Source organism: Diprion similis, chromosome 8, assembly GCF_021155765.1.
Source record: "Diprion similis isolate iyDipSimi1 chromosome 8, iyDipSimi1.1, whole genome shotgun sequence".
Classification (NCBI taxonomy): domain Eukaryota; kingdom Metazoa; phylum Arthropoda; class Insecta; order Hymenoptera; family Diprionidae; genus Diprion; species Diprion similis.
This window is the reverse complement of record NC_060112.1, coordinates 12,592,491-12,617,540: the sequence shown is the minus strand read 5'-3', so window position 1 is coordinate 12,617,540 and position 25,050 is coordinate 12,592,491. Positions and strand designations below refer to the sequence as shown.

Here is a 25,050-nt window from a genome sequence, read left to right as displayed (position 1 = left end):
CTACTAGAATCGAGTTGTCTGTCTCCTTTTCTCCGAACGTCCGTCGCCGGTTCGCGTCGACACGATACTTTCCTACAGTTTCTCGTGGTTTCTCGGTGCGCGCGGTTCAGGCGATTGAGTGGTCAAGTGTATTCAGTGTGCCCTCAAGAACCGAGTTTCAATTCTAATCGTCACTGATATACCAGGAATTTTGGTAATTAATACAGTGCCGCAGGCCACCCGACGGCTCATTAACCACTGGATTGAGTCTTTCGAATCCCACAACCAGATCTTTAGAACTCTAGAATTACTGGTGTACACGGTACAAGTGTGAGTAAAAGCAATTTTTAACGTCTACATACGTGTATGCACTATACATTGTAAAGTATTATAGGCCTGAATTGACTCGTTGGCTCACCCGACGACGTAAATATGCATATGTGATTCCACCCATCAGCTGCATAAAATTTTAATACCGATTATAACGATGCTCAATCGTGATGTATGATTGGGGATAATTATTGACCGGCCATAATCGTACAGAACCGCTGAACTGAGAGCTTCGAAGTTTCAAAGTCTGGGAAGGAATAGGAATTTCGTAAAAAATACCGAACTTACATATCAAAGAATTTGTGTCTGAAAATAAGCCGCAGATTCTGACTGTTCTACTTTTCTTGTTAATTCTTGTCTGCCGACGGCTTATCGTACGCGCAAAAATATTTTCTCATATTCACATGTAGCGAAAAATCGTAAACAAGCGAACACAGACAAATAAAGAAAATAAAAACATTAAGTGACTCAATATTTTAGATATTATTATACGTGTGTGCGTGTGTGTGTGTGATGTCGCTGCCACCACTTAATATTCTTCAAAGTATTATAATCTCAACACAATATTTTTTCCCACTTCTCTGCTAATGATGAACGTCACTTTCATTATTATTGGTAGTGAAAATGATCGGTCACAAGATTTTTATTGCATATATGACGGTCTTATTATTAACTTGAAATTATCAAACATAATATATTATCTTCGACACAGTTTTGACTCAAACATTTATATGGGTCAATTAAAAATCGCATTATTAATAACGTTATAACGTATCGTTACGACGGATAAAGATAATCAACTCTTACCTATATCATTAATTATAATTGAAAGATTTTTGTGACTAATAATGAAATTTATCCAAAAAATTTGAGTATAACAAGCTTTTGCCAACAAACGCTTCTTACTTCGTACAACGTGTGACAGAAAACGAGAAACCCTGAGGAACGTGATCGCAGGTGATATACCCACGGGTATATTTATTAATAGGTAGAGCAGACCTGCCAAGCACGCTGTTCAGTAGGACAATCTACAGAAGCGCGAATACATGATAGAGAAATTCGTTTTTGCTTCAGATTGTTGTCGTTTTTATCACCGGCTCATGAGCCGACTTCCGTACTATCTCTTTAGTCTACCGGTATACTGATCTTGACCAATACAAGATAATTATAGAAAAGGCTCTGCTGGGCGTTCTAATTCAATGCCAAGGTTACTAACAGTACGTTGGGTCGATAAATCTTCCGTAGATGATACGTGTTTTCTTTTCTCTGCATTTTCACTAATTACCATAATATAGGTAATTAGATAGATTTATGATATTTCGTGGCCATTTTTTTCGCTTGTTTAAGTAAACTAGTTTTCGAAATTTTTTGTGGAACGGATATATGTATAATGTTTCGCTGACCGTATAATACGCGAATACGTTGAGCAAGCGTCCAACTACGTTATGTAATTTGCTTCAATTTGGCCTATTTGCGATTCAGGAAGGGAAGAGTGGAGCAGGCGTGTCTCGCTTTGGCACGGAGTCAACTGTTGGAGTCAACCACCACCAACCTTAAACCTTGGATCGATAAGTCTCAAAAGAAACTTCGACCGTATCAAACTCCTCCGCGTCAATCGTCCGTTAATCCTCCTTTGCTTCGCTTAACGAATCTTCTAATTGTGAGCAGGCCTAACACTCGGATTTATCAGGTTGAAGTTCGTAACGTTGACGTAACGAACATTTTTTTTTTTTCAAATAATCTTCCTATTTTACATATTTAAAACCACGATTTTAGTGTATAATATGTATATGTCCATAGTATATGAGTTTGCGAAATGTGAGTACAAGGTATGTTTCGCCTCATTATACGGATTACTGAATTTCAACCAGTCCAAAGGTAAGATTGTTGCTAAAAAAAATACATCGTGACGTTAACTTCATTGACAGAAGAGTAACGATGCGAGTTGTGAAAGACTGATTTTGATTGTTTTTTTTTTCGTCGAAACAAGCATGTCTATCTCGAATCATGCTGCTATTACGTGATAAGTAGAGCATCGCAGTAATCCAATAAACTCGTGTAAAAACACTTGCAGCGTTTCCCTGTTTGTGCTAAAGTCAATTATTTGTCTTTATTGCAGTCGGGTCAATCAGATTGTTACATCCATGGCCTCCATGGGGCCTTCGTCGAAACCGAAAGAATTACTGTGAGTATAATATACTAGATTATACTTATAGAATTTGTTTGCCGATATCATAGGTATGTATAAGATAAGCCGGTAAAAATACTTTCTTTATCGATTTTACATCCGCGATGATACTAATTGGATAATTGCTGCAATTACTGTCGAATGTCTAATATCACATATAACATCAAGTCCGCTCAAACGCGAGTTAAGTACATTCAATTGCAATTTCTTTTTGATTGAACGGACAATTGATGAGGTAATAACAACGACGGTCGGAAATGAATTATTCCTTCAATTTTTTTTTTAGTCAATTTATTTTTGACAATGATAATTTGTATTATATCGCCATAATTACACTTGACTATAGAAAACCTATCAACACACAATCAGAAATAGTAAAAAACCGCGAGGAAATATGTTGAAAATTTCTGTAAATATGCCAAAAATTTATACAAAGTAGGTGGTAAAAATACTTACCTGCACTATGACTCAAAGGGTCAAGGCGCGTCTCTTCAAATCTATCACCCTGTAGTATTTGATCTACTGGTTATTTGTTCCCTAGGACGCCGGGCTTGTTATTACGTGTTACGTGTACGTTATAAACGCGTCAAATTTATGTACACGGTGAATTAGTACTTATGACGTTTTATCGCACTTTAGGCCTCCATGTTTGTTCTGCATCAATCGGAATTAGCGCCTATGTACTTATATTAAGCGACGCCATATGTCTCGGGGAAAATTAAATGGACAAACAACGAATGATTTGTTAACGAAATATTGTGAGTGGGTACTGCAATATTATGTAATCGCTAATCGGTGTTGATATATACATGTATTTATTTTTATCCGAACAATAAAGTGGGCCTCATAATATTAAATTTTTTCAAACTGCATTGTCATATTTTAGATCCTAAATTATTTGTCCTTCATTTTGTGTACATTGTGTGCTCATAATTATGATATATTATGCAATTATCTGTACCGTGCGGTTTTTGTTTGGTTCCATCCGCAATCAAAAATTACGTAAGGCGGGTATAACACGAGTATTTTCTAACGAGAAAACGCGGTTAACTACGTATAAGTAGCAAAGTTATTGCAGAAAATAAAGCAGCAAGTACCGGTCGTTGTAGCCTTACGTTTGAAATTGAATTATGCTATAGAAGAATTTTTGAAAAAGTTTCAAACATTCGAGTACGAAAATTTACGACTGATGAGTGTTGCATAAGAAATTCATCCCACGATCAATAAATTATTAAATAGTTTATCATACTTCTGTTAATGAGATGTGTTTTTGTTTCAGGGCTGTTCCACTGGCGAATCAAGTAAGGCGAGTAAACCGAACTTGTTGTACTTACATTTATCATTTTGCATTTGCATAAGGATTCTTTTCTGTCGTGATACTTTGTACATCTTTGCCATTGGGTTAGTATTTTTATCGATTACATGTATTACACTTTCGAAGAAACGTCAAAGCTCGCATAAATAATAACGGTCTGGATTAAAAATGCCTGAAGTGAAGAAAAATCATGCTAGTTCAACAATTGTAATATTTCAACAACGCGATTCAATAAAATCTGCAATATTATAAATCTTATTCGTATATTCGTGTAGTACGTAAGCATCATACAAGTGATATACTACATTGATGACTATCAAATGCGTAACGATTCACTTGTACATCAAAGTTAGATTTTGATTGACAGCCGCAAGACACTTGAAAGAGATTCTTATCAAAGTCTGTGTTGAGGTCGCGTTTAGCACGTTATATAAATACATAATTCTCTCATATGCTAATGCACTCAACTGTAAATTCATTACGACCGACATTAAATTTGCCTCGTGAAACTACGTATGCTAGATCAGGTGAGCTGGATTTCGTGTTTGATTTTTTTCACACTATTTTTAACTCCGTTTCTTATCGCATTCAAAAGTTGAGAAAACGAACTTCTGCGGGGGTTACTTACATATGATTATTATACGAAAGAACGAAAATTCAAATAAACTTGCCGATATATTGTTTCATAAATTCCTATCATGCATCGTAGATTACCGTAGTCTTATCTTTACAGATTCACGTTTAATTGTAGATGGTGATATCTGCTAATGAGCGAATTGTCGTAACGCGATTTCAACAGACGCAAGATTTATTGCGATTACTATATGTTGATATAGTAAATGTAAACATTTATCTAGTAAGAATTGTACGATTACAGTACAGTAGTATGGATGAAATTTGACGTTTTATTCCAATGACATTAAATAAAATTTTTATCAATCACACACTTATACTTATATGCACATATAGACGCTGTGTAAACAGTTTTATAGGCAGTCACTGAAATATGTGTATGCATGTGTATATTCGGGGTAGGTCAGGGACTGGCTTTTACTACGTAATGCGTGTGTATAATTTATAATACAATTTACTTAAAGATGTATTAGCTGTACATTCTCAACCAAAAGTGAGTCTCGTCGACAATACTGAATCCTTTATGATAAGATAAAAAACTGAAAAAAATTAACCACAATAAAAACGATAAGAAAATTAAATTTGAATAATAATAATGCCCAAAAATTCTCAATCGTTTAACAAATTTTCAGGGAATGTTTTTTTTTTTGTCATGGCAAATGAAGTCGTGAATTTTTTCCACAACGAAACAGAAGCTTTCGACTAATTGAAGAAGCGTAAAATAATTAAGGGGGTGCTTTACTCGATTTCGAGGTTGTTGTATACATCTCCAAATATCGAAGTCCACGTATCCGAATCGCGAAAAAGAGCTTAATAGCCCCATTCTATACGCAATTCTAAACAAAATCACGCTAATGCAATTTCATTTGACGCAGAAATATAGAAATTGCATGAATTCTACGAATTTACTATTACGATTTCGTAGAATCCCCGGCAGCTTTGTATTTTTTCATTTCATTTATGTCATCATTTTTTCTTCAAGCATACTTTTTCAAGATTTGATAAATGATCTAAATTATCTGAAACAATTAAAATTACTTAAATAATCTAAATTATCTGTACATTAAACTTGGAAGAGAAACGATTTCGAGAATGAAATAAGAAAATAGGAAGCTTAAACATGTTACGCTTCTGTTGCATGCGTAAGTTTCGAAACTGTGTCATCTGCTGGTCGGATTGAGATAAAGAAAAATTTTTCAACATTTTTCACGTAATATGGGTTTATTTTCAGACCGGCTGCAGTCGGGAGATTTTATGTGGGCCGAACCACATTTTACTAGTGTCAAAATTCCTTACTACACGAGTATCGTGTACAAATCATTAATACGTAACGTAATCGCGGGTTGGATTTATATTCCATACGGTTTGAGTTGTTATCAGATCGTATTATGAGCAGTGTAGGATCGTCTTCGTTATTTTTATACCTTATTATTATGTATAAGAAATGCGAGAGCGATGAACTTTGTTGACCACGTGCCCACAGTTGTTCAGTTCGATTAAACGTCGATCATTCTTGTACTGATCATTGATAATTATGAGTATCTAATAAGCAGATTAAATATATATAAATATAATTTTGGCTACCAACAGTGGTAGAATTATTTGTGCTTCATACGAATATGAATTTTTAAATTTTAAAATAGATATTTTATAACTATTTGCACTAGCTTTTCGGCTTGATTTATAATTGATCCATACTTATTTGGATTATCATCTACGTAATAATTTTTAATGAGTTGAAATATTAAAGTAGAACAGTGATTTCTAATATAAATTTTAATATCCTTACAGGTTGGTACCAAAAATTATAAATGGCGGTATCGCAGGAATTATCGGTGTGTCCGTGGTGTTTCCACTGGATTTGGTCAAGACACGATTACAGAATCAAGTGGCTGGACCCAATGGCGAGAAAATGTACAAGTCGATGTAAGAAATTCACTGCATATTATTCTATTGTGTCATGGTCTGTCAGTGGCCTGCAAGTGTATACGTCATTATTTTCACCGTGATTCTTATTTTAATAACAAATAACTTGGCTTCCTCATTTGCAGGTTTGACTGCTTCAAGAAAACATACAGAGCGGAAGGTTATTTCGGTATGTACAAAGGATCGGGAGTCAACATTCTCTTGATCACACCAGAGAAAGCTATTAAATTGACTGTAAACGATGTATTTAGGCATCAACTGTCTCCCGGACCTGGGTATGAAGTTAATTTCAATCATCTGCATTGTTTACTCATTGTTAATGCAACTGACAGACACTGCGAATCTTCAAAATTGACTTCAATTCAATCCGACTTGTGTACTTGTACCACTTTAGGTATTAAAAGACTTGATATATCTCGAAACATAATATTATACTGTATGACCTATGTCATATGTCAATTCTCGTTCAGATATGTTCTAAAAATCATACTTATAATCCAAGTTTATATAATGGTGTTCTATTTTTATACCCACTATACTAGAGCAAGAAAAGCATCCATTTTTTTTAAATTCAACGAAACATAATAGAATCACATCATTACAGATTGCCCTTACCGTTGGAGCGAGAAATGCTGGCTGGAGGAGGTGCTGGAGCTTGTCAAATAATAGTCACAACCCCCATGGAATTACTGAAAATTCAAATGCAAGACGCGGGTAGAGTTGCTGCTGCGGCTAAGGCTAGTGAGTACAAAAATCGCATTGATACAAGTTTAATTATTTTCTTTTTTTACGTTATCTGTAATAATAGTGTCAAAGTCTCATCGTTTTATAGATCTGGCAATTTTTCCTTTGCATTAAAGGTGGGCAGGAAGTACCAAAAATATCGGCATGGTCGTTGAGTAAAGATCTGTTCAAGCATAGAGGTATTCTTGGTCTGTACCAAGGCACGGGGGCAACAGCCCTGCGAGATGTTACCTTTTCTGTTATATACTTTCCTCTCTTCGCTCGATTGAATAATTTAGGACCTAAACGTGAAGATGGCTCTTGTAAGTAATACTACATGATTTTTCAGTATACAAGATTTGAAAGTAAGAATATTTAAAAATATTTGATTGAAATTGATGCATTCTTGTGTGAAATTGTGTTCGTAATTTAGTCCAACGATGCGCAATACTGTTCCTTGTGTAATACTGATTTGTCCTTTCAGCTGTATTTTGGTGCTCATTCCTTTCGGGTTGCGTAGCAGGTTCAGTTGCTGCACTTTCGGTAAATCCATTTGACGTTGTAAAGACACGGTTACAAGCCATTAAGAAAGCACCTGGCGATCCAACGTACAATGGTGTTGTGGACTGTATAAAGTGAGTTCTCTTCAAATGATATTTATTTCAGTTTTTTACCTTTATAAATTAACAAAACCAAATGTTGGATAATCCAAATGACGAACCATTGCCTACACTAATACTTGTATTGTATTTATAGAAAAACATTGATGCAGGAAGGTCCAACAGCATTTTTCAAAGGAGGTGCTTGCAGGATGATAGTAATAGCACCACTATTTGGTATTGCGCAAACTGTATACTACCTTGGTGTAGCCGAATATCTGATGGGCTTGAAGTAGAAATGTTAATTAACTGTGATTTTTTCACATATATATGTTGTTATGCCGACAATAAGTCCTTACATATTTTAGGACTAGAAGTATTCGTATAGTGATGATGTAGCACAAATGGCCATTGATAATGCGATTGATTTAAGATCAAGCATTCAATTTATAAAAATTCATGAAAAGCTTCGTTAGCATATCTACATATCCACAATGAAATATTATTTATTCAAAGTTAGTGTGAAAAATATGTCCTTTTGGTCTTTTGTGCTATTCTGAAGTAAATTATTATTTAAAAAATTTTAATTGGAAATAGGTCTGTTATTGATTATGATCAAGTAATTTATAACTAGTACGATTCTGTCATCTTAGCATTTACAATTAGGTAGTTTCCAAATTGCATTGCTCTTATATAATGTGCATTGAATTAGTGTATATTAATATGGTTATATATTTTTGCTCACCATTTGTACTTTGTAAATTTAACGCACTGGCGGATATAGATCTATGATTTTTCTTATATTGAATTCTCTCATGTTTTAAGAGCTTTTCACATTTTAAGGACAACGAAAAGTAGGCAGTCCCTTTATGGCATGGTTGAATATGCATACTCACACTGTAGTGGTATGTTTGCTAATGCCAAGACTCAGTATTTGCTTCTTGTAGAGAAATATTTTGTTATTTACGAGGATTTCGATTTATTTATTTTTTTTCTTCTATTTGTTAATTATTTTTATTTACGAATTAGAAAAAATTGAAATACGTACATATTTAGTTAGACAAGTATTGTATAATTTTCTCTCTATGACATTATCAACTATCTAGGTTTCGATGCCGTAGTTGTTCGTAAGTATTAACGAGAAAACTACGACTGGGTTTACTATTCTGCTCGTACTTAGATTTGCCGGCTCAATAATGCAAATATGAATTAAAATTTTATTGTTAGTGATTTCAGTGAATTGTTTTAGTTGACTGGAATTTGGATTAAGAAAAACAAAAATAGAAAAAAAAAAAAAAAATAACGTGATTGAATACTTGGAGATAAGTATGTGTATTCTGATCTCAAAAAATGTATCAAAAATATTTTTAGAACGAGCCATATACAGCTTTGTTATTGAAAGAAACAACGACTTTACAAAAACACTGATTTCACGATATAATGTATGATATAAACAGGATGATAATAATTCCTGTGCAGAGAACGGATCGGCATTAACAACGATGTTAACTTTCACAACATTAGTCAAGCCAATAACTCTTAACAAGTTCGAGAGAAATTCGTTATTCTTATCTGAACCTTCATTGTCATTATTGTAAATTACTATTTTAGTCAATATACTACGATAATATATTACGAAATGCTCATACAGGCATCAGCACTTGTTTCCCGTATTTCTACTTTTGTTAATAGCTGTTCAAAAACAGTTACATTCCGAGATTGGCTTACTAAGATAGTTTGTGCTGAGGTCGTATGGTTGAGATAGTTTAGAAAACCTGAACTGCTCAGTTTCAATACTTTGTCGCCAGTGTCAGTTTTCCATTCTGTTTCTTCATGGTACATACAGGAGACATTATAGTAGTAGAATAAATAATAAGATATTTTTTGCATTCAAATATTATTTGTGGATCTTTTAGAATATAAAAACAAAAATTCAATTTCAATTATTATTCGCGTAGACTAACAGTAGATCTTGCCAATGGCCATGTGTACTATTATTATAATACACATTTCTAATTGTAAGTGAAAGGAAATTGTATGTCTCAGGTGGCAGTTTTATAATTGTTGAACTTGCTGAGTGCAAACTGTATTTTATAAATATTCTGTATGCCTAATTCAATACAGCTTATGCTCTAGAAGAGCATTAAGTCAATTGAAAAATGAAAAACGCTCTTTATACAATAAAAAATATTCAAAAAGTTGAAGTATCAAGTTGATAGGAACTTTTTTTTAATCTATGTTGCTATGTATCAGAAAAAAAATGACATACATTTATACCAATTTCAGTTTTGCAATGAAATTGCAGTTATACTGAGATTTTACAGTAGTTTTCCTCCAGCACATAGATCAGAATTTATGATTTTCAAGTGATTTCAGATATCGATTTAGGTTCATTCTGATAGCGTGTTAATGCATAACGGTGGATGCTGGATGTATAATGATTTTAAGTTTTATCTTGTATTTAAATCAAAGTGTTATTCTTTGAAGTCCTGAATCATGATTTGACATCATGAAAATTGTTGAAGATTCAATTCTCGAGAGTCCTACACCCCCTTAATTGAACGTTAGTGGTAAAGTTGACCTTATTACATCACAGCCCACAAATCGTAGTACATACATCTGTCAAAACTATAATTGTGTGTTAAGATAAATTAATCCAGTGCAGTGAAACACAGTCAATTCATTACATGACGAATTCTTTGAAATTTGAATACAAATCTGAATACGTACTTCATATTAACATTCTGCTTGCATATAATTTACGTATCTATAGAGTGTAAGATCATATTTATTAATATATTTTTGGTTGTACGAAGCAGGTACCTCTATACTGAGCTCGAATAAATTCAATTCATTCGTAAGGCATCATTATGTATACTTGATATATGTATAAATAGTAATATTTATTTAATTTACGGTTTTAAAAAAAAAGATACTGTATCACAAGTGTCACATTCTCAATTACTTCGGTGATGCGATGTTCTTTAATTGCGAATCCAAATTGAAAAATAATCCCTCGTCTTTGATGTTACTGATTTAAAACTGTATATGGAGTTACATTAAGAAAACTTTAATGAATAGTTACTGCATACGATTTATTAACTTTCCTTCTATTCACATAGTGGTCTTCCCATACTGTCCCATAGCAGGTATCATTACTATTGTTCTTGTGTTTAAACCGAAATTTATAAACAATTTGGCAAGCCGTTTCAACTGTAATAATCGGTTTACACGGGGATCTATTGTCTGAAAGATATCTGGAGAAGCGGGTCTAAAATGTTGCGATAATCCTGTAACATTGGTTTGTTCGAACATAAGCAGTATTAGTGCACAGTTAAACCAAAATGACAGTATAGTTATACTTTTTTTTTATATATATTTATATATTTAGGTAATTGCTTTAGCTGTTTATAATACACTGAATTACATACATATTTACAGTAAACATTAATGATATATATATTCTGAACATGTGTCTGCCTCTGCATACCTGTGTGCATATGTGTATGTATACATAATATATAACAGTAATGATAAAATACGATATCTAATTAATTTGCTTGGAGCAAAAGTGCTATGACATTAAAATTCAACAAACCCGATACCATACCGATAGAGAATTTAATTTAGCCATTTGAGTGTTTTTCATGATTTACAATTTATAATAATTAATTTATTGCTCAAAAATTAGCTATTACTAAAGTGAGGCCAATATAAGAGCCTATTCAAATATCGCCTAGTATGCGCAACTTTGTGCATCATCAATAATACTGCTCTCTACTCTCGAATACGTCTAGAATAATGATAAGGTAAAGTGTTGCAACAACCAAAGTAAAGCAACCACATAACATTGTTTCAGATAAACATTCCGTTAACAATGAATTTATTGCACTTTGAATCAAATTAATCAGTTTTGGGAATAATCATCAATTATTAATTATCTTGCGCCTAACCAATAGTACAGTAAGTATTAATAATATGTAGCATGGATATTTGCTTCTCCATTGATTTTAATAATTCTCGTTAGCCATAATTTTAAATGCCTTCTTTAAAAAAAATCTTTTCTTGTAATGATTTCATATTACGAATACACGCGTTCACATTCGACACTTTATAATTTACTCACCGGTTCTGAATATTTCTCGTCAAAGAAAGAATAAATTTATACCCACCACGTGTAAGAGAAAGTCAACAATTAATGTGAATCAATGATATAGTATGTAACTGTTTAGGTGGGTAAAGGTCATTCATAATATTATTCTGCACGTTATATAGTTTTTTTTACTAAACTACTGAACTTGTATTTTTTTCCAACGTGATACATTCTTGATTCAAGCGGAAGTATTGTCATATACTGATTCCACATATTATACTGTACATTTCAATAGTTGTTAGTTGCGAAAAAGGGAATGTTTTGTAGAGACACAGATGTGGGCTGAGTGATGGGCACTTAGTCGGTAAATTTGCGATTGGGATTGCGCCCGAATAGAGCCGAACGAACCTCTGGCACTAATTGCTGAGCAATAAGCTCAAGCCTCGATTCCAAGGTGTTACTGATCTTTATGCGTCCTGAAATAATATGCAAATCCATTATTAGACTGTACTCATTTTCTTATCTTAAAAAAAAAGATGCATCTCATAAACTTATCAAATTATCTACTTTGCTTTTACACAAAACTAGCATAATTAATTCAAAAGTATTGATTTTCGCCCTGAGGTGTAATCAAACCATCAGATTTTATTTATTATTCTTTGTATAAAACTGATAAACAGTGACTGCGTTTACTTGTATAGGAACAGAAATTACTCTTTGACTGTGCTTGTCTAGGGTTCGAAATGATTTTTATGACTAGACTATCATTGGACGCCGACAAAATTGCTGAATGAAGAAAGATTCATACATTTTTTCGGCGCTCGAATTACGAAAGGATCATTTCCATACCTCTACCAGCGATCAACTCAACTCCTCCACAGCTGTCAGCAGGTAAAAAGTTATCTTTGTCTACCTTAATGATGGTATCTTTGCCAGATACATCTTTGTACGTATCTTGAATGGAATCGATGATCGATTCTGTGAGGCCAACATCAGCTTGGCGAACTCGAACCAAGATGTTTGCTTCCATCAACTATAGATACGACAAATGTAGATGTAAGCATATGAGTATTCAACGATTTTTTACTTTAACTATTACATTTATTATTTAATAAGTCTAATAAAGTGTAAAGAAATAATGGGAATATAATAAGATGGAAGCAGTTACCTGATACAGACTCTGGATGACCAACGATTTGAGAACTTGTCCATAGCGAGATGGATCACGAGTCACTTCACCTAATCTTTTCCTAGCTTCATCAAGTACATTGCGAACATGATCTTCACGCACCTTCAGAACCTTCAGACGAGCTTGATTGAGCATATTAGAGGATTGGCTGTAAATAATAGTTATTCATATTCACTTTACATCGATACAACTTTGTTTTCTCTTGGGAATGAATATGCATGAAAAAAGCATCTTTTTAAACTTGTAAGTTCTACTGAGAAACCATCAGAAATCATTTTTTTCATTTACGTATAATTAAAAGTATGGCCTCTGAAATTTGTGTATTTTTAACGGGTGTTCAGCGATAAAAAATCTATAGAAATCAAGTTTGATAAATTGAATAAACCTTGAAATGGTATAGAGAAGGATCTTAATATTTTGGGCTGTTACGTTTTTTTTATAATATAAATGCAATTGTGATTGACATAATCAAGTCAAAACAAATAAAAGGTACCTAACCTAACTGCTCAGTTATCGATTATGTAACGTTATCTATTTATTAAATTATGGGGCAATAAAAGTTGAGTGAATATTTGAAATTGGAGTTCTGGAAATAATATTAAAAGTTATTAATGATCAATAAGATATGAAAATTATAAGTTCAACCCGGTTTTAAATGCGACTGGTAAAAAGGTGGGTGTGGCACTAGTTGGACATGTGACACCTCTGGCATGAACGGAATGTTAAGATTGAACTTGGATGTTAAAGAAAATAATGTTTTCTCAGCATACATTTTTTTCTGAAGCTCGACCTGCTTCTCCTTCTTTTCAAAAAATTCCATAATTTTAAGTCGTTGTTGCTGGACCAGACGACCCTTCTCGATGTTGAATTCTTCCTCCGCCTTTGCATCGATTTCCTCAGCTTTTTCATTGGCCTCCTGCTCAATGAAGGCCATCATATGCTTGATCTGAAATATAAACGTAATCCAGTCAATTCATGCCCACAAAATTCTAAAATTAGGATTATGCACGCCGATATTCTAGGCATATGTGAATACATGATGTGCTATATTGATCTGGTCGAGTCGTCTGCTTTGGGGAAGAAATTGATACTTGATCACGATGGATCGGTATGGGATTAAAAACCGACTTATATCTCGGCATCGTGCGTCTAGGTATTTTTTATGAAAAGACAATGCAGTCGTGGCGGATCCGAGATCTTTACGGTGAGCTTCGGAGTAAGCGAGGCGAAAAGTCTGTCGCGAAAAGAGGCGGAGCTCGCTCTTCTCGAACCAAGAATAGAAATTATGTATTTTAACGACGAAGATGAAATGATTTTTTCAGGACTCACCTGTTTCTGAACGTCCGCATTGCTCAGAGCCATGGTGACTTGATTTATTTGACGCTAAAGGGTGTGAGAAGGACCAGCTAACAGCTTTGTAAAGACTAAAAACACGAGTACAAAGTGTATGGAAGAAGTCAACGCCTACAAAGTACAAGTGAACACCAGCGCTGGACGTCCGACCGACAGTGGGATGATCATATGATCGATGCGCGCGCAGTGGCAAGCAGCATCTCGTTAGTTTCGTCAAATGTGAGGCAACTAATTTTTTGTTTAGGAAATTTTTGTTAAGAGGCAATTAGACACGAAAGTATATACATGAATAATGGTATATCAAATTTAAATTTATGTTGGTGATATTATTTCACCGTCATTATTTTAATACATGGACATATTTATGTTGCTGATTTGAAAGCGTTCGTGAATTTGTTAATATGGCAGATATCTGTGTTCTCTAGTGTTGTTTAAGTTCGACAAACTGTACGATATAAGTAGTGAAAATACTATATTTGTTAACTGGTGCGCTTAAGATGTACGTGAAATTGTGACTTTTGTGATAAAAGTGGTAGTCGCGAGTTGGACCCCGTGTGCGGATTCTAGTATATGTTTAAATTATTTAAACGTAACACGTTCATTCCAAGTCAACAACATCGACTTTTTGGTGTTTTTTTCCCCCTTTATTATTTATTATTATTTTTTTTTTCTTTTGACGTTCATCTACTCTGTTTATCATGAATTCCATTCAATACTCGCTGCAGTGATTTACAGCTGGGACTTATAAAATAGGTAATGATACATGGATATCCCAAAAACGCCTCGTATTCCCGAAACGCTTGCATTATAACCTTTGTTTCCTTATGCTTGTCACTTGAATGTGGCCTGTGTAACGTCATACCAATCACGGACAGGATATTTATTTTTTCTTTGCCATCCCTTTGCAGCCAACCTTGTTCCTTCCTTGTTACAAATTCATCAGACTATATTTTTTTTATCCTCTTGTCATTGTTCGACGACAAATCAAAAATTTTATACAGGGGTTTAATGCTCGCTTCAAGCGCTTTGGGTACACTTCACGCTCCGTCAAAAACATCAACTAGGAAGTGTGGTAGCACAGCACAACTCGTATTCATCAATATTTTACAAAACCATTTCACTGAATTAAACATTCTCAGTATGCGTACGTATCCTTCGAACCTGCCATTGGCGGATTTCTCTTACCGAGAAATAAAGGTCGACGCTGGTTATATACGCACATGATTGTATACTCAACTCGAGTTATCTTGTAATTTGCGGTGAATAAAAACCTAGGAAGGACTTCGTGCAACTATATACTACATAGTATAATTTAGGCATTTTAAGCACCAGTTTTCTATCATCGCATGTGCCTGTATGAAAATTTTACCGAAGTAAATGGCATATTCCACAAGCTCCGTTAAGTAGTTTTTCGTTATCTTTAAGAGCGTATGATACATATCAGACTTATATTAAGTATTCTCAATGTTTTTACCATAACATTACCGTAAAATGAACAATTATTTTATAATGTTTTCAATCTTTACAATAACAAAAGCGTGTTACTGGAAGATATTGTTATGTTCGTTCATTTCATTATAATGTCACACTGTTGTATCTATCTGGCAGGTGTGTGTGTCGAAAATATTTTTATTTTTTTATGAATTATAATATCTGAGGATACGATCAGTAAGCTTTCTAAAGTATAATTCAAGCGTTTCTTTTTTTTTCTTTATTTGACAGTTTAAACAGCGTTCCAGTTAAGAAGCCCAGCAGAAATTAAACAATTCAAATTAAATAAAAGCCAAACTGTTTTACATTCTCATTTTTTATTATTGAAAGAGAAAAAAAAAAAACGGAAAATGTTTTAAATACAAGAATGTAAAAGCCTCGGTACAAGCTTCACTCTTTGATTTCCATTAAAATCACTTTTATGTACCTGTTGATGCATTTTTTTGTATTTATTTTTGGTCTGCAATACCTTGAAGAATCCAACAGCTCTCACAATACCAAAGTTAATTTAATATTGTATGTATTTTCAATGAGAGTCAAGCTTTAAAATGTTGCGTCTCCACTGCATTCCTTTGATTATAAAACAAGAGGCAAAATCGAAAACTCGAACGAGCGAGAACACTTGGTATTTGTATTCTGATTGAAAATAAATCTATACGTGAGAAAGATACTCAAAACATTCAAATTTATAAGCAAACTTTAAAATTGGATTCAGTTAATAAATATCAAATTTGATTAGTCTTACGAGGTTTAATATGGTAAAGTTAACTCACTTTATGTATTAAAGGTTTCGGGTCAACTAATACATTTTCTGCTCACTGCTCCTGCTGTCCATGTACCTTTAATTATGATGTTTTTTTGAAATTTTTCCTATGCGTATATTACATTAATATCACAAACTTGAAATTCATTCATTCTGTTTTAAACTTTCCTAATGAAAGATAAGTTTTAAACTTGCTACGCTAATGACACAATGGAATTTAAGGAAACCCTTTATTTTTCAATTTAAAAATTGTTCGAAATTCAGTCAACTGTAACAAAGTAGAATATACACCTGTTTTACAAATTGAACTCCTTCACTCAACTTGTAAACTCGCAAGATAATGATGTTTTCATGGACGTTTCATTACGTTAATGTTACTTTAACTCCAACCTCGTGTTAAAATTCAAGTAACAGACATTTAAATGTATTCAGTTATCATGAATACATACTGTATACTGCTCCAACTGCTAAAAAATTGAATAACTGTTGCAAACCATATACAGCACATTGAATGCGAAGAAATAATTAAACCGAGGTCAGAATTAGCAGAAAATGAAATTTTGTTTATATTTCTCGACGGCATTGGCTTCATGATATGTATTTGTTACACTCAGCACACGTAGCAACGAGTGAATCAGTCAATGGAATGGTATTATCCTCAGGCTCAATGCCAAAACTAGTATAGGATTATAGTGCTGTCATTGCCGTTGTATAAAAGAAGAAGATAGAATTGTGACTTAAAGAAAAGTGTGTTGGTGTGCCCCAGCAGGTACTTTATAGTGGAGCCATCGGGCTATGGCCAACCTGAACTTTGAACAACCGCCACGCAGTATAGCGAACGCAAGCCTTACCTCGCGTGGGGGTGGTGGGGGGGGCTTAAGCTCGTCGACCCTTCCGGGTCATGTCACGCCTACCTCGGGCATGTTCTCAGGGTCGTCTGCAAGTACGTCGAGTACAGCAAACTCCACCGCTGTCGGGGCCAACGTCTACCCCGGTGGAACTGGAGGCGCACAACCTGCTGCGCATCCCACCCAACAACAACAACTCTCACCTATGGGGAGCAGAGGGCTCTTTGGGCAGAGAGTTTTCCCCGACAGGCGTGCCATACCTGCTATTGGGTCAGTCCACGAATCTAACTTCCATTTAACTCTCTATCCATAACCCAGGCATTTCGTGAAAAATCACTTACAGTTTGGAACAGTTCACAGCGTCGAAAAACCATTCTACAGTGGCATTTTCATCAGTCGGTAAAACTATACAGGAATATCAATATTTTCATTCAACAAACAGGCGTACAGCTTTTTCATTAATTCAAATATATGTAGCATTTAGCGTCTTGCCTGAAACATGTGGATTGACTTATTAAAACTTGTTACATCAGTCAGGATACAAGCATCTGAGTACACTCTCTAGATACTGACTTATAATAATATATATATGATATAAAACCTGTTATTAAATGACAATGTAAACTATAAAAAATATTCTCTTTTTTTCGAGACACTCTCTACGTAAATTGAAACTCAAATCATAAATTATTGAAAACTGTATCTCATAAAATGCAATGTACAATACAATGAAATATGTTTTTATTGACTGAAACTCCATCAACTACTCCACGTACAGCTAATTTCTTAAAGTATAGTCAGGTATGATCTGTCGATGAGTTGATTCAATCGTTCCGTTTACTCTCAATTTGACCAACACACTGTATCTAAAATGATACAAGCTTTATCCATATACTTTATTATTCATTTCATAAATGATTCTCTATGAAACCTATCATTTTAGGATTCCTTGAGCTCCCAAGCTAGCTGCTGTTAATACTGTCATTAACTTGCTCAACACTTTGCTCGATATTTTTTTTCCTCGAGAGTAAATAAAATAAGGAATAATACAGTCGAAGTTTAATATACCGCTTAATGCAGTTGAAGTTCGTAACATTACAATTTCATTAGCGTTATGAAAAAGTTTGAATAAAATAGCGTATGTACTCGTTTTGCAACTGCAACCCTGACAAAGCAATTTTTTACGTTATATACTATTGTTCTGTTACTAATGTTATGATTTTCACCTACACAATATTTTTATTCTGTGGGTACTTTACTTATTGAACCAAACAAGGCCAAAAATTTTTCAAACATGCATTGCATCCAACTACAAACAGTATAAATATCAACACTTTCATTTCATTTCTCACCTGATACTTTATGCCAAAATTCAAGTCAAAAATGATTTATAATCAATTTATGATAGAATATTGCAGTACCTATGGCTTTGAATTGTTACTGACTTATAATTAGTGTAAAACAGCATGAATACCAAATCAACACCAAGTCTCATAAGAACTAGATAATTTTACAAAGTCGCCACCACACATCCTAGTGTTCTTTCACTTATGAGTAAAAATTTGAATGTAGAGTACATTCATAAGTTAGCTGTTTGATCTTAATGCATTTATGAATTTACTTTACTTCGAATGATAATTATCTTCCATAATTAGTAAGAAATTATCCTCATCAATCTTGCATATGCGAAAATATATACGATGAATTCAGCATTTATCCAAGAAAAACTTTACAGAAAAATTGCTTTCACTACTTTTACGAGAAAGTAAACATAAATTTTGTTTCTTCTCAAAATCAGTCCAAGTAGACTAAAGTGGTCCTTGCCCTTGGCCCTTTAATTGTATTTACTCAATGCAAGCTAGATACTAATTTTATGCATGCTTTGGCTTCGATGAGATAACTGCTCTTCATCACTCCAAACACCCCTAAGATACGGACGTTTAAAAGAACAATCATTTACCATCATAACAACAATTCTTTAATTTATATATCTATTGAGTTCTACATCAACCATTCTTCTCAATTTCCTATTTCAGAAGAAGAATGAAAGAAGTTGAAAGAAATGAATCACTCTAAAAAACAGATGCGAAATAGTAGTAACCGTATTAACTGTCAGATACCCTTCACGTCCTAGCAAATAGTCTTTTTGTCATTAATCGAAATGAAGCGAGAATTATAGAGATTTCTTTGGTAAAATAATACATGACTTGATTTGATTTGACTGGATTCTAAGTAGAGATTTTCATCATGTTTGATCTAGTGTTCAGGCAGCTATATGCTTTATATCGAAGGGTAAGGTAAATTTATATTTTATTTACAACATTTGTTGTTCCCAAAATATTTTTCTCAACACAAGCAAGGATGTTTGAAATCTACATTACACTTTCAGCGCTTATTATTATCTTTAATTAAAATTTTTTTTTCGTTTTTTTTCCACTCAATTTCTCGTTACTTTCTCTCTGATAAATTAAACGCAATATGGCACAACTTACAAAAACAGTAATAATAATAATAATCATGAGCTTGATTAGCTTTACATAACTTAACCTTATCCTTTGATGCTGTTGATCTTTTTTGTTTTACACATCTAATCAGTCCATTCTCTCCAATCTATTAAACATATTTGTATAAATTTTATGCGAAAGAAGTTGGTCATTATTTGTTTATTTTTTTTTTTCAAATCATTGAATATCGTGACCGCATACAATTCTTTACCAGTTAAGATTTTGTTATTCGGCAGGAAATTTATGCATATATATGTATAACCGATGATTTAAAATGATAGGAAAGAATTCCTGTTAAAGGGTTATTTATAACAGTAACTAAGAGTTCGATGAAGGATGTAAATGTGAGCAGGTGGTAGTAATTTGACCAATTCTTGCAGGAACTCAAACCCAATGGGTAGTATGGGCAGTTTTGGAATTCATCCAAGTCGCAGTTACGGATCTCAAGGTGCGATCAACAATTTCCACTCTGTATTTGGGAGTGGGGGTGGGGGAGACACCAGTACCCCTCCCCTTCTGGACCTGTCGGAGTTCCCCTCACTGACGAACAGAGGCCAGGGTGACTCTATGCCTCAGCCAAGTCCTATGCCGGGCAAGCAACCTTATGGTTAGTCCTATGCGACTATGGCGAGAGACGCGATCTTTTTTTCTTCTCATTTTACGTTTCTTAATGTTATAATTTACTGTTTGCACTCTACATACTATTTTAGATTTTTACCCAGATTGTAAGCTTGCAAGAGAGGACTTGATGTAAAATTAATTTTAGTACAAATCACATCGATCCTGTCCATGATGGACGAACAGACTTGGAGCGTACTTGTATTTATGATTTATACAATTTTTATGTTTTTTCCATTTTTTTTTTTTAAATTTTATTTTGCAGCACAGAATTGTTATTGACTTTTTATTAAGCATGTTGAAAACACTACTAACTGATGAGTGATTTTTCATTTCTTTAAGCATAAGATTCTTATTAAATTTATTTCTTTCGATGCTTATTGTAGTAAGCTTAAAATTTTTATTTTTTTTCGACCAAATCGTGAATACTTTTCTACATGTATATAGAATCTGTTACAAAAATGGATTCTCTTTCTGTTGAATTTAAAGAATTCTTTTGACTTGCAAAATTGATCGCATTTTTGGTATTGTATTTATATATACCAACACGATTTATACTTCACCCGACCCATAGCCTATTAATTCCTCAATATTCTTACAACTGAATAGATTGAGCATACGAACACTGCTCGTCATCCGATACTAGTGCTTAAAAATGAATTTCACGGTTACACCAAGCACCAATTGTGAAGTAGTCACGCTTAGTGTAATTGACAAAAAAAAAACATGTATATTGCAAAATTATACGGCTTTCATAGTTTGAGTATATTTTGCTACCGAGGTAAATCATTATCGATGGGAACACTACTTATTTCTATTATTTTTGATTTGTTTGCGAAGACCTTATAACACACATTTATCCAGCACTCTCTCCTCACACTCCTAATTACATGTATGTGAAAGAAACACGTGAAATTGATGTACTAAAACATGTTAGTATGAACTCACAGATTAATGACTATTGAATGCTAATTCCACTGCATTGTCACACGAATGAATGGCAAAGCTCACTAACTTTGGTGGAGGTTCCAAGTTTCTAACAAAAACCGTGTACGAGAATCCAATGGTGCATGAAAGCTAAACAAAAAAGTTCACTCAACGGGAACTTCATCCTCTCATTCGACAACCATCAAAAATACTCTCTCATTTGTTGCAGTACACAGCTCTATGAAGAGTACATATTTTTATCATCACTCTGCCTCAATGTTTTTAAGACGTTGGTTGTGGTGGTACGCTTTAGAACCTTTGTAGTCTATTGCATGTCATAGATATTATATTACATATAGCTTTGAAGATGTTTTTATTTCGCCCCGCTATACTGGAACGTAGTCCACAGAAGCAAAGGTGTTTTGCTGAAATTGAACTCGTTTTTTCGATATGTATTGTTACTTTCGACTTACTTTGAAAACGTGTTGATAATTTTTGTTTTCCTCCACGGCCTGATCTGTTTGCTCAATGATTTTCTTTGATTTGCGATCAAAGCACTAAGAAAATTATTCAAATTTAGAATTTATGAACTTTGATGTTAATTCTAATCAAAGCTATTTCTTTGGGTACAAATACAATAATTTCCTATAATGTGTGTATATATATATATACATGCGTCTGTATGTATGTAATTTGGACGCTGTAAACCAGTTTGGAATGTATGTAAAATGGACTTTCCCTTTGTCAATCTATTATGAACATTGTCAAACATGTATTATCCACAACTTTACATTTTGTAAGAATACTTCCAATTTCATTTTATTTCCTTTCTTCATCTCATTGTTTCTGCACTGATTAGTAGTATTACACCTTGGAAGAAGCAACATCTGAGTTCAACTGCAGAGCCTTTTTATTAAGTCTTCATTTAGTTATTGCAAAAATGAAGAAAGTCTATGTACATTTGAGCAGTTTATAAGTTATTAGCAACTCACTTTTTTAACAATAGTTTACCTCTAACAATGTCCATCATTTTGTATGAAGCTTTCTCATCCTGTCATAAAATATAATCTGTTTCAGTTGGCATGGTAAAGCAGCCAACGTCAGAAGCAAGTGAATTTACTATGAGTTCAGAAGACTTTCCTGCATTACCAGGCACACAAAGCAGGGAAGGACCGTCACCTGGTGGCAGTGTTTCTGGAGACAAGGGAATGGTTGTGGGACTTGGTCCAGAAATTGGCCAAGATGTACTCCAAGTGAATAGAGCTCCTGGCTCTGAAAAATCACTGGCATCGAAAAGAGGCATCCAAACGTCACCTGATGGTAAGCCATGAAATATGAGAAAGTGTAGATTTCTTCGTGATCGAATTAAGCAAGTCTATGGCAAATTCCACTACGTACCTGCAACTAACTTTTCTCTTATGTTTTCCGTTGCCCAATCAACTAAAATGAAATTATCTTAAAATAGACGATAATCTTTATACAGAGGTATGGGAAAAATGTTGAACGATAATAAGTTGAAACCTGATAAATTTCTTTTTTATAACAAGTTAGATTTGAGGAACTTACATCGATTTTTAGGGAAAGTCACACACATACCTGCAAGTATGGTAAAGGATCAATTCGGGATGGTGGGACTGTTGACGTTTATCAGAGCAGCAGAAACAGATCCGAATCTCGTATCATTGGCGTTGGGGCAGGACCTCACCGCCCTTGGGCTTAATCTTAACTCACCTGAAAACCTTTATCAGAATTTTGGTGGACCTTGGGCGGAAACACCCTGTCGACCCCAGGACATCGATTTCCATGTACCACCAGAGTATCTCATTAATGCCTCTATCAGGTATGCATATTTCAACTTCAGCACGCATGTATGAATTGGTCAACACCAATACCATCACCACGCATTATTCAAAGTTTTTATTAGTTCCTATAGAAAATCACAGTTGTGCAATACTTTTAATTGTATTCATTTTTAGTATGACCTTTCATAGATTCGTAATTATATTTACCTCACTGCTTATGGCTCTGAATGTCGAAGCTTGAGTACTAATAAAATTTCTTTTCTATCATAGGGATAAGCTGGCACCTGTTAAACTAAATCGGTATAAAGATGATCTCCTATTTTATATGTTTTACACGAACGTTGGAGATGTGTTACAGCTTGCGGCAGCAGCAGAATTGTAACTATTTTGAATTGGACATTATTTAATTGAATAATTTGATAATGCATTAATTAATTAATTTTGTTAAACATTCATAGAGAGAACAATATCAACCGTGTTTCTACGAGTAACGATAATTTGAATAAAATTTATCCTCTGAAAAATGTTGACTAGAATATATTCGAATAAAAAATATTTATAGGTACAGTCGAGAGTGGCGGTATCACATGGAAGAGAAGGTATGGATCACGCAGGCACCGGGTTTGGGTCCTGTCGAAAAAACATCAACATACGAACGGGGTACTTATTACTATTTCGATGCGCAAAATTGGCGAAAGGTTGCGAAGGAGTTCCATTTAGATTACACTAAGTTGGAAAACAGGCCGCATCTCCCCGCCACTTTTCACCAATCCCAGCCTTGACTACAGGTATATAAATAAATAATACTGCTTTTCGTTCTGCACAAATTGTATAAAATACCTATTCTTTTCTTTCATTTTTATAATAACTACAAGTTATAACGTTTTGTAGAATCAAGTATGAGTCATTACACTTCCTGGGGTACAAGTCAATCAATTAACACGTGTAATTGTCTTTCTGTTTTCAGATCTGCCTGCAGACTCTTGTGTTGTCTTTAAGCTGGAATAAATTCAGCTATTGTATAAATGAACAAATTTAATAATCTTTAATAAAAACATAAAATTCAAAGAGTAATAAACCAAGTTTCTTGCTAAAACATGTCCAATATTTTATTGAGCAATCTAGGGTATAAATGCTGCAAATATCGATATTGATTGATAATTTACTTGATTATTTTGATGAAAAAAAATTCTCAAGACATTTTATAGGCTTGTCAAATAATTTTTTGTGAAATCTAACATATTTCACATTCTTTCTTTGACTTGTAGGTTTATAGGCGAACAGCATTTATATCCTTAAGTGCGGAAAAATCACAAACTCTGCACTAAGCTTCTACGGATTGTCATCATCCTTCTCAGTTTTCGAGCTCATTTTGTGAATGATCTTAATTTTTGTTCACAAATGTATTTAGTAACTGCATTCGAAAGCATATGAAGAACTTGATGAGTTATAAATCATCTTTAAAACTAGCATTGAAATGAGAAGTGTGCAACGAAGTAACTATACCGTCATTAAGTTTTTGGGTGATTCTAAGCATTGTATAGATCAAGTTAACAACGGATTTTAATCACACAGGAAAAATGGTAAGGCTGAGGAGGCACCCTATTATTATTTATTTCTGCGTGATTGTAATCTCTAATTATTCAATAATGCTCTACATCGAGTAATGGTTACTCGATGTACAATATCAAATTTTTCTTTCGGAGTGACTTGTGAGTTTTAATTCTGAAAATATTTGCACGTCAAATATCAACGTTTGTGCCCAAACT

The 25,050-nt window shown here is 33.9% G+C and overlaps 3 protein-coding genes across 5 annotated transcripts; 2 read left to right on the top strand and 1 right to left on the bottom strand.

The window, feature by feature from the left end:
- The first annotated feature begins 18 nt into the window (after positions 1 to 18).
- Positions 19 to 9,854, top strand: LOC124409632 (mitochondrial glutamate carrier 1-like). The gene is made up of 9 exons (XM_046887375.1): positions 19 to 309; positions 2,429 to 2,494; positions 3,777 to 3,803; positions 6,237 to 6,371; positions 6,497 to 6,646; positions 6,976 to 7,112; positions 7,232 to 7,417; positions 7,579 to 7,729; positions 7,851 to 9,854. Exons 2-9 carry the CDS (start codon positions 2,454 to 2,456, stop codon positions 7,987 to 7,989), a joined length of 966 nt encoding a protein of 321 aa, XP_046743331.1. The 5' UTR covers positions 19 to 309; positions 2,429 to 2,453; the 3' UTR covers positions 7,990 to 9,854.
- Positions 9,855 to 11,385: 1,531 nt separating this feature from the next.
- Positions 11,386 to 14,499, bottom strand: LOC124409621 (V-type proton ATPase subunit E). The gene is made up of 5 exons (XM_046887355.1): positions 14,305 to 14,499; positions 13,746 to 13,921; positions 12,955 to 13,123; positions 12,636 to 12,819; positions 11,386 to 12,262 (listed from the first exon to the last, which is right to left on the bottom strand). The coding sequence occupies exons 1-5, from the start codon at positions 14,335 to 14,337 to the stop codon at positions 12,144 to 12,146; spliced, it is 681 nt and encodes a 226-aa protein (XP_046743311.1). The 5' UTR covers positions 14,338 to 14,499; the 3' UTR covers positions 11,386 to 12,143.
- A 222-nt stretch (positions 14,500 to 14,721) lies between these two features.
- Positions 14,722 to 24,377, top strand: LOC124409617 (CCR4-NOT transcription complex subunit 2-like). Of its 3 annotated transcripts, none has more exons than XM_046887348.1 (8): positions 14,722 to 15,081; positions 17,352 to 17,700; positions 20,315 to 20,541; positions 22,557 to 22,799; positions 23,058 to 23,319; positions 23,552 to 23,659; positions 23,844 to 24,069; positions 24,249 to 24,377. In XM_046887348.1, exons 2-7 carry the CDS (start codon positions 17,378 to 17,380, stop codon positions 24,061 to 24,063), a joined length of 1,383 nt encoding a protein of 460 aa, XP_046743304.1. In that variant the 5' UTR covers positions 14,722 to 15,081; positions 17,352 to 17,377; the 3' UTR covers positions 24,064 to 24,069; positions 24,249 to 24,377. The 3 variants fall into 3 exon arrangements, with proteins under 3 accessions (XP_046743304.1, XP_046743302.1, XP_046743303.1); XM_046887346.1 differs by having other exon boundaries at positions 17,349 to 17,700; XM_046887347.1 differs by having other exon boundaries at positions 17,197 to 17,700.
- Positions 24,378 to 25,050: the final 673 nt, after the last annotated feature.

Excerpts from the sequence above, each read along its gene's own strand:
- LOC124409632 (XM_046887375.1), top strand. The coding sequence starts at position 2,454 with ATGGCCTCCATGGGGCCTTCGTCGAAACCGAAAGAATTACT. Across the intron at positions 2,495-3,776 it reads TCGAAACCGAAAGAATTACT|GGCTGTTCCACTGGCGAATC; the intron begins GTGAGTATAATA and ends TTTTTGTTTCAG. Across the intron at positions 7,418-7,578 it reads TAAACGTGAAGATGGCTCTT|CTGTATTTTGGTGCTCATTC; the intron begins GTAAGTAATACT and ends TTGTCCTTTCAG.
- LOC124409617 (XM_046887348.1), top strand. The coding sequence starts at position 17,378 with ATGGCCAACCTGAACTTTGAACAACCGCCACGCAGTATAGCGAACGCA. Across the intron at positions 20,542-22,556 it reads GCCGGGCAAGCAACCTTATG|TTGGCATGGTAAAGCAGCCA; the intron begins GTTAGTCCTATG and ends AATCTGTTTCAG. Across the intron at positions 23,320-23,551 it reads CTCATTAATGCCTCTATCAG|GGATAAGCTGGCACCTGTTA; the intron begins GTATGCATATTT and ends TTTCTATCATAG.
- LOC124409621 (XM_046887355.1), bottom strand. The coding sequence starts at position 14,337 with ATGGCTCTGAGCAATGCGGACGTTCAGAAACAG. Across the intron at positions 13,922-14,304 it reads ATGCGGACGTTCAGAAACAG|ATCAAGCATATGATGGCCTT; the intron begins GTGAGTCCTGAA and ends TTTATATTTCAG. Across the intron at positions 13,124-13,745 it reads GTCGAGCTTCAGAAAAAAAT|CCAATCCTCTAATATGCTCA; the intron begins GTATGCTGAGAA and ends TATTATTTACAG.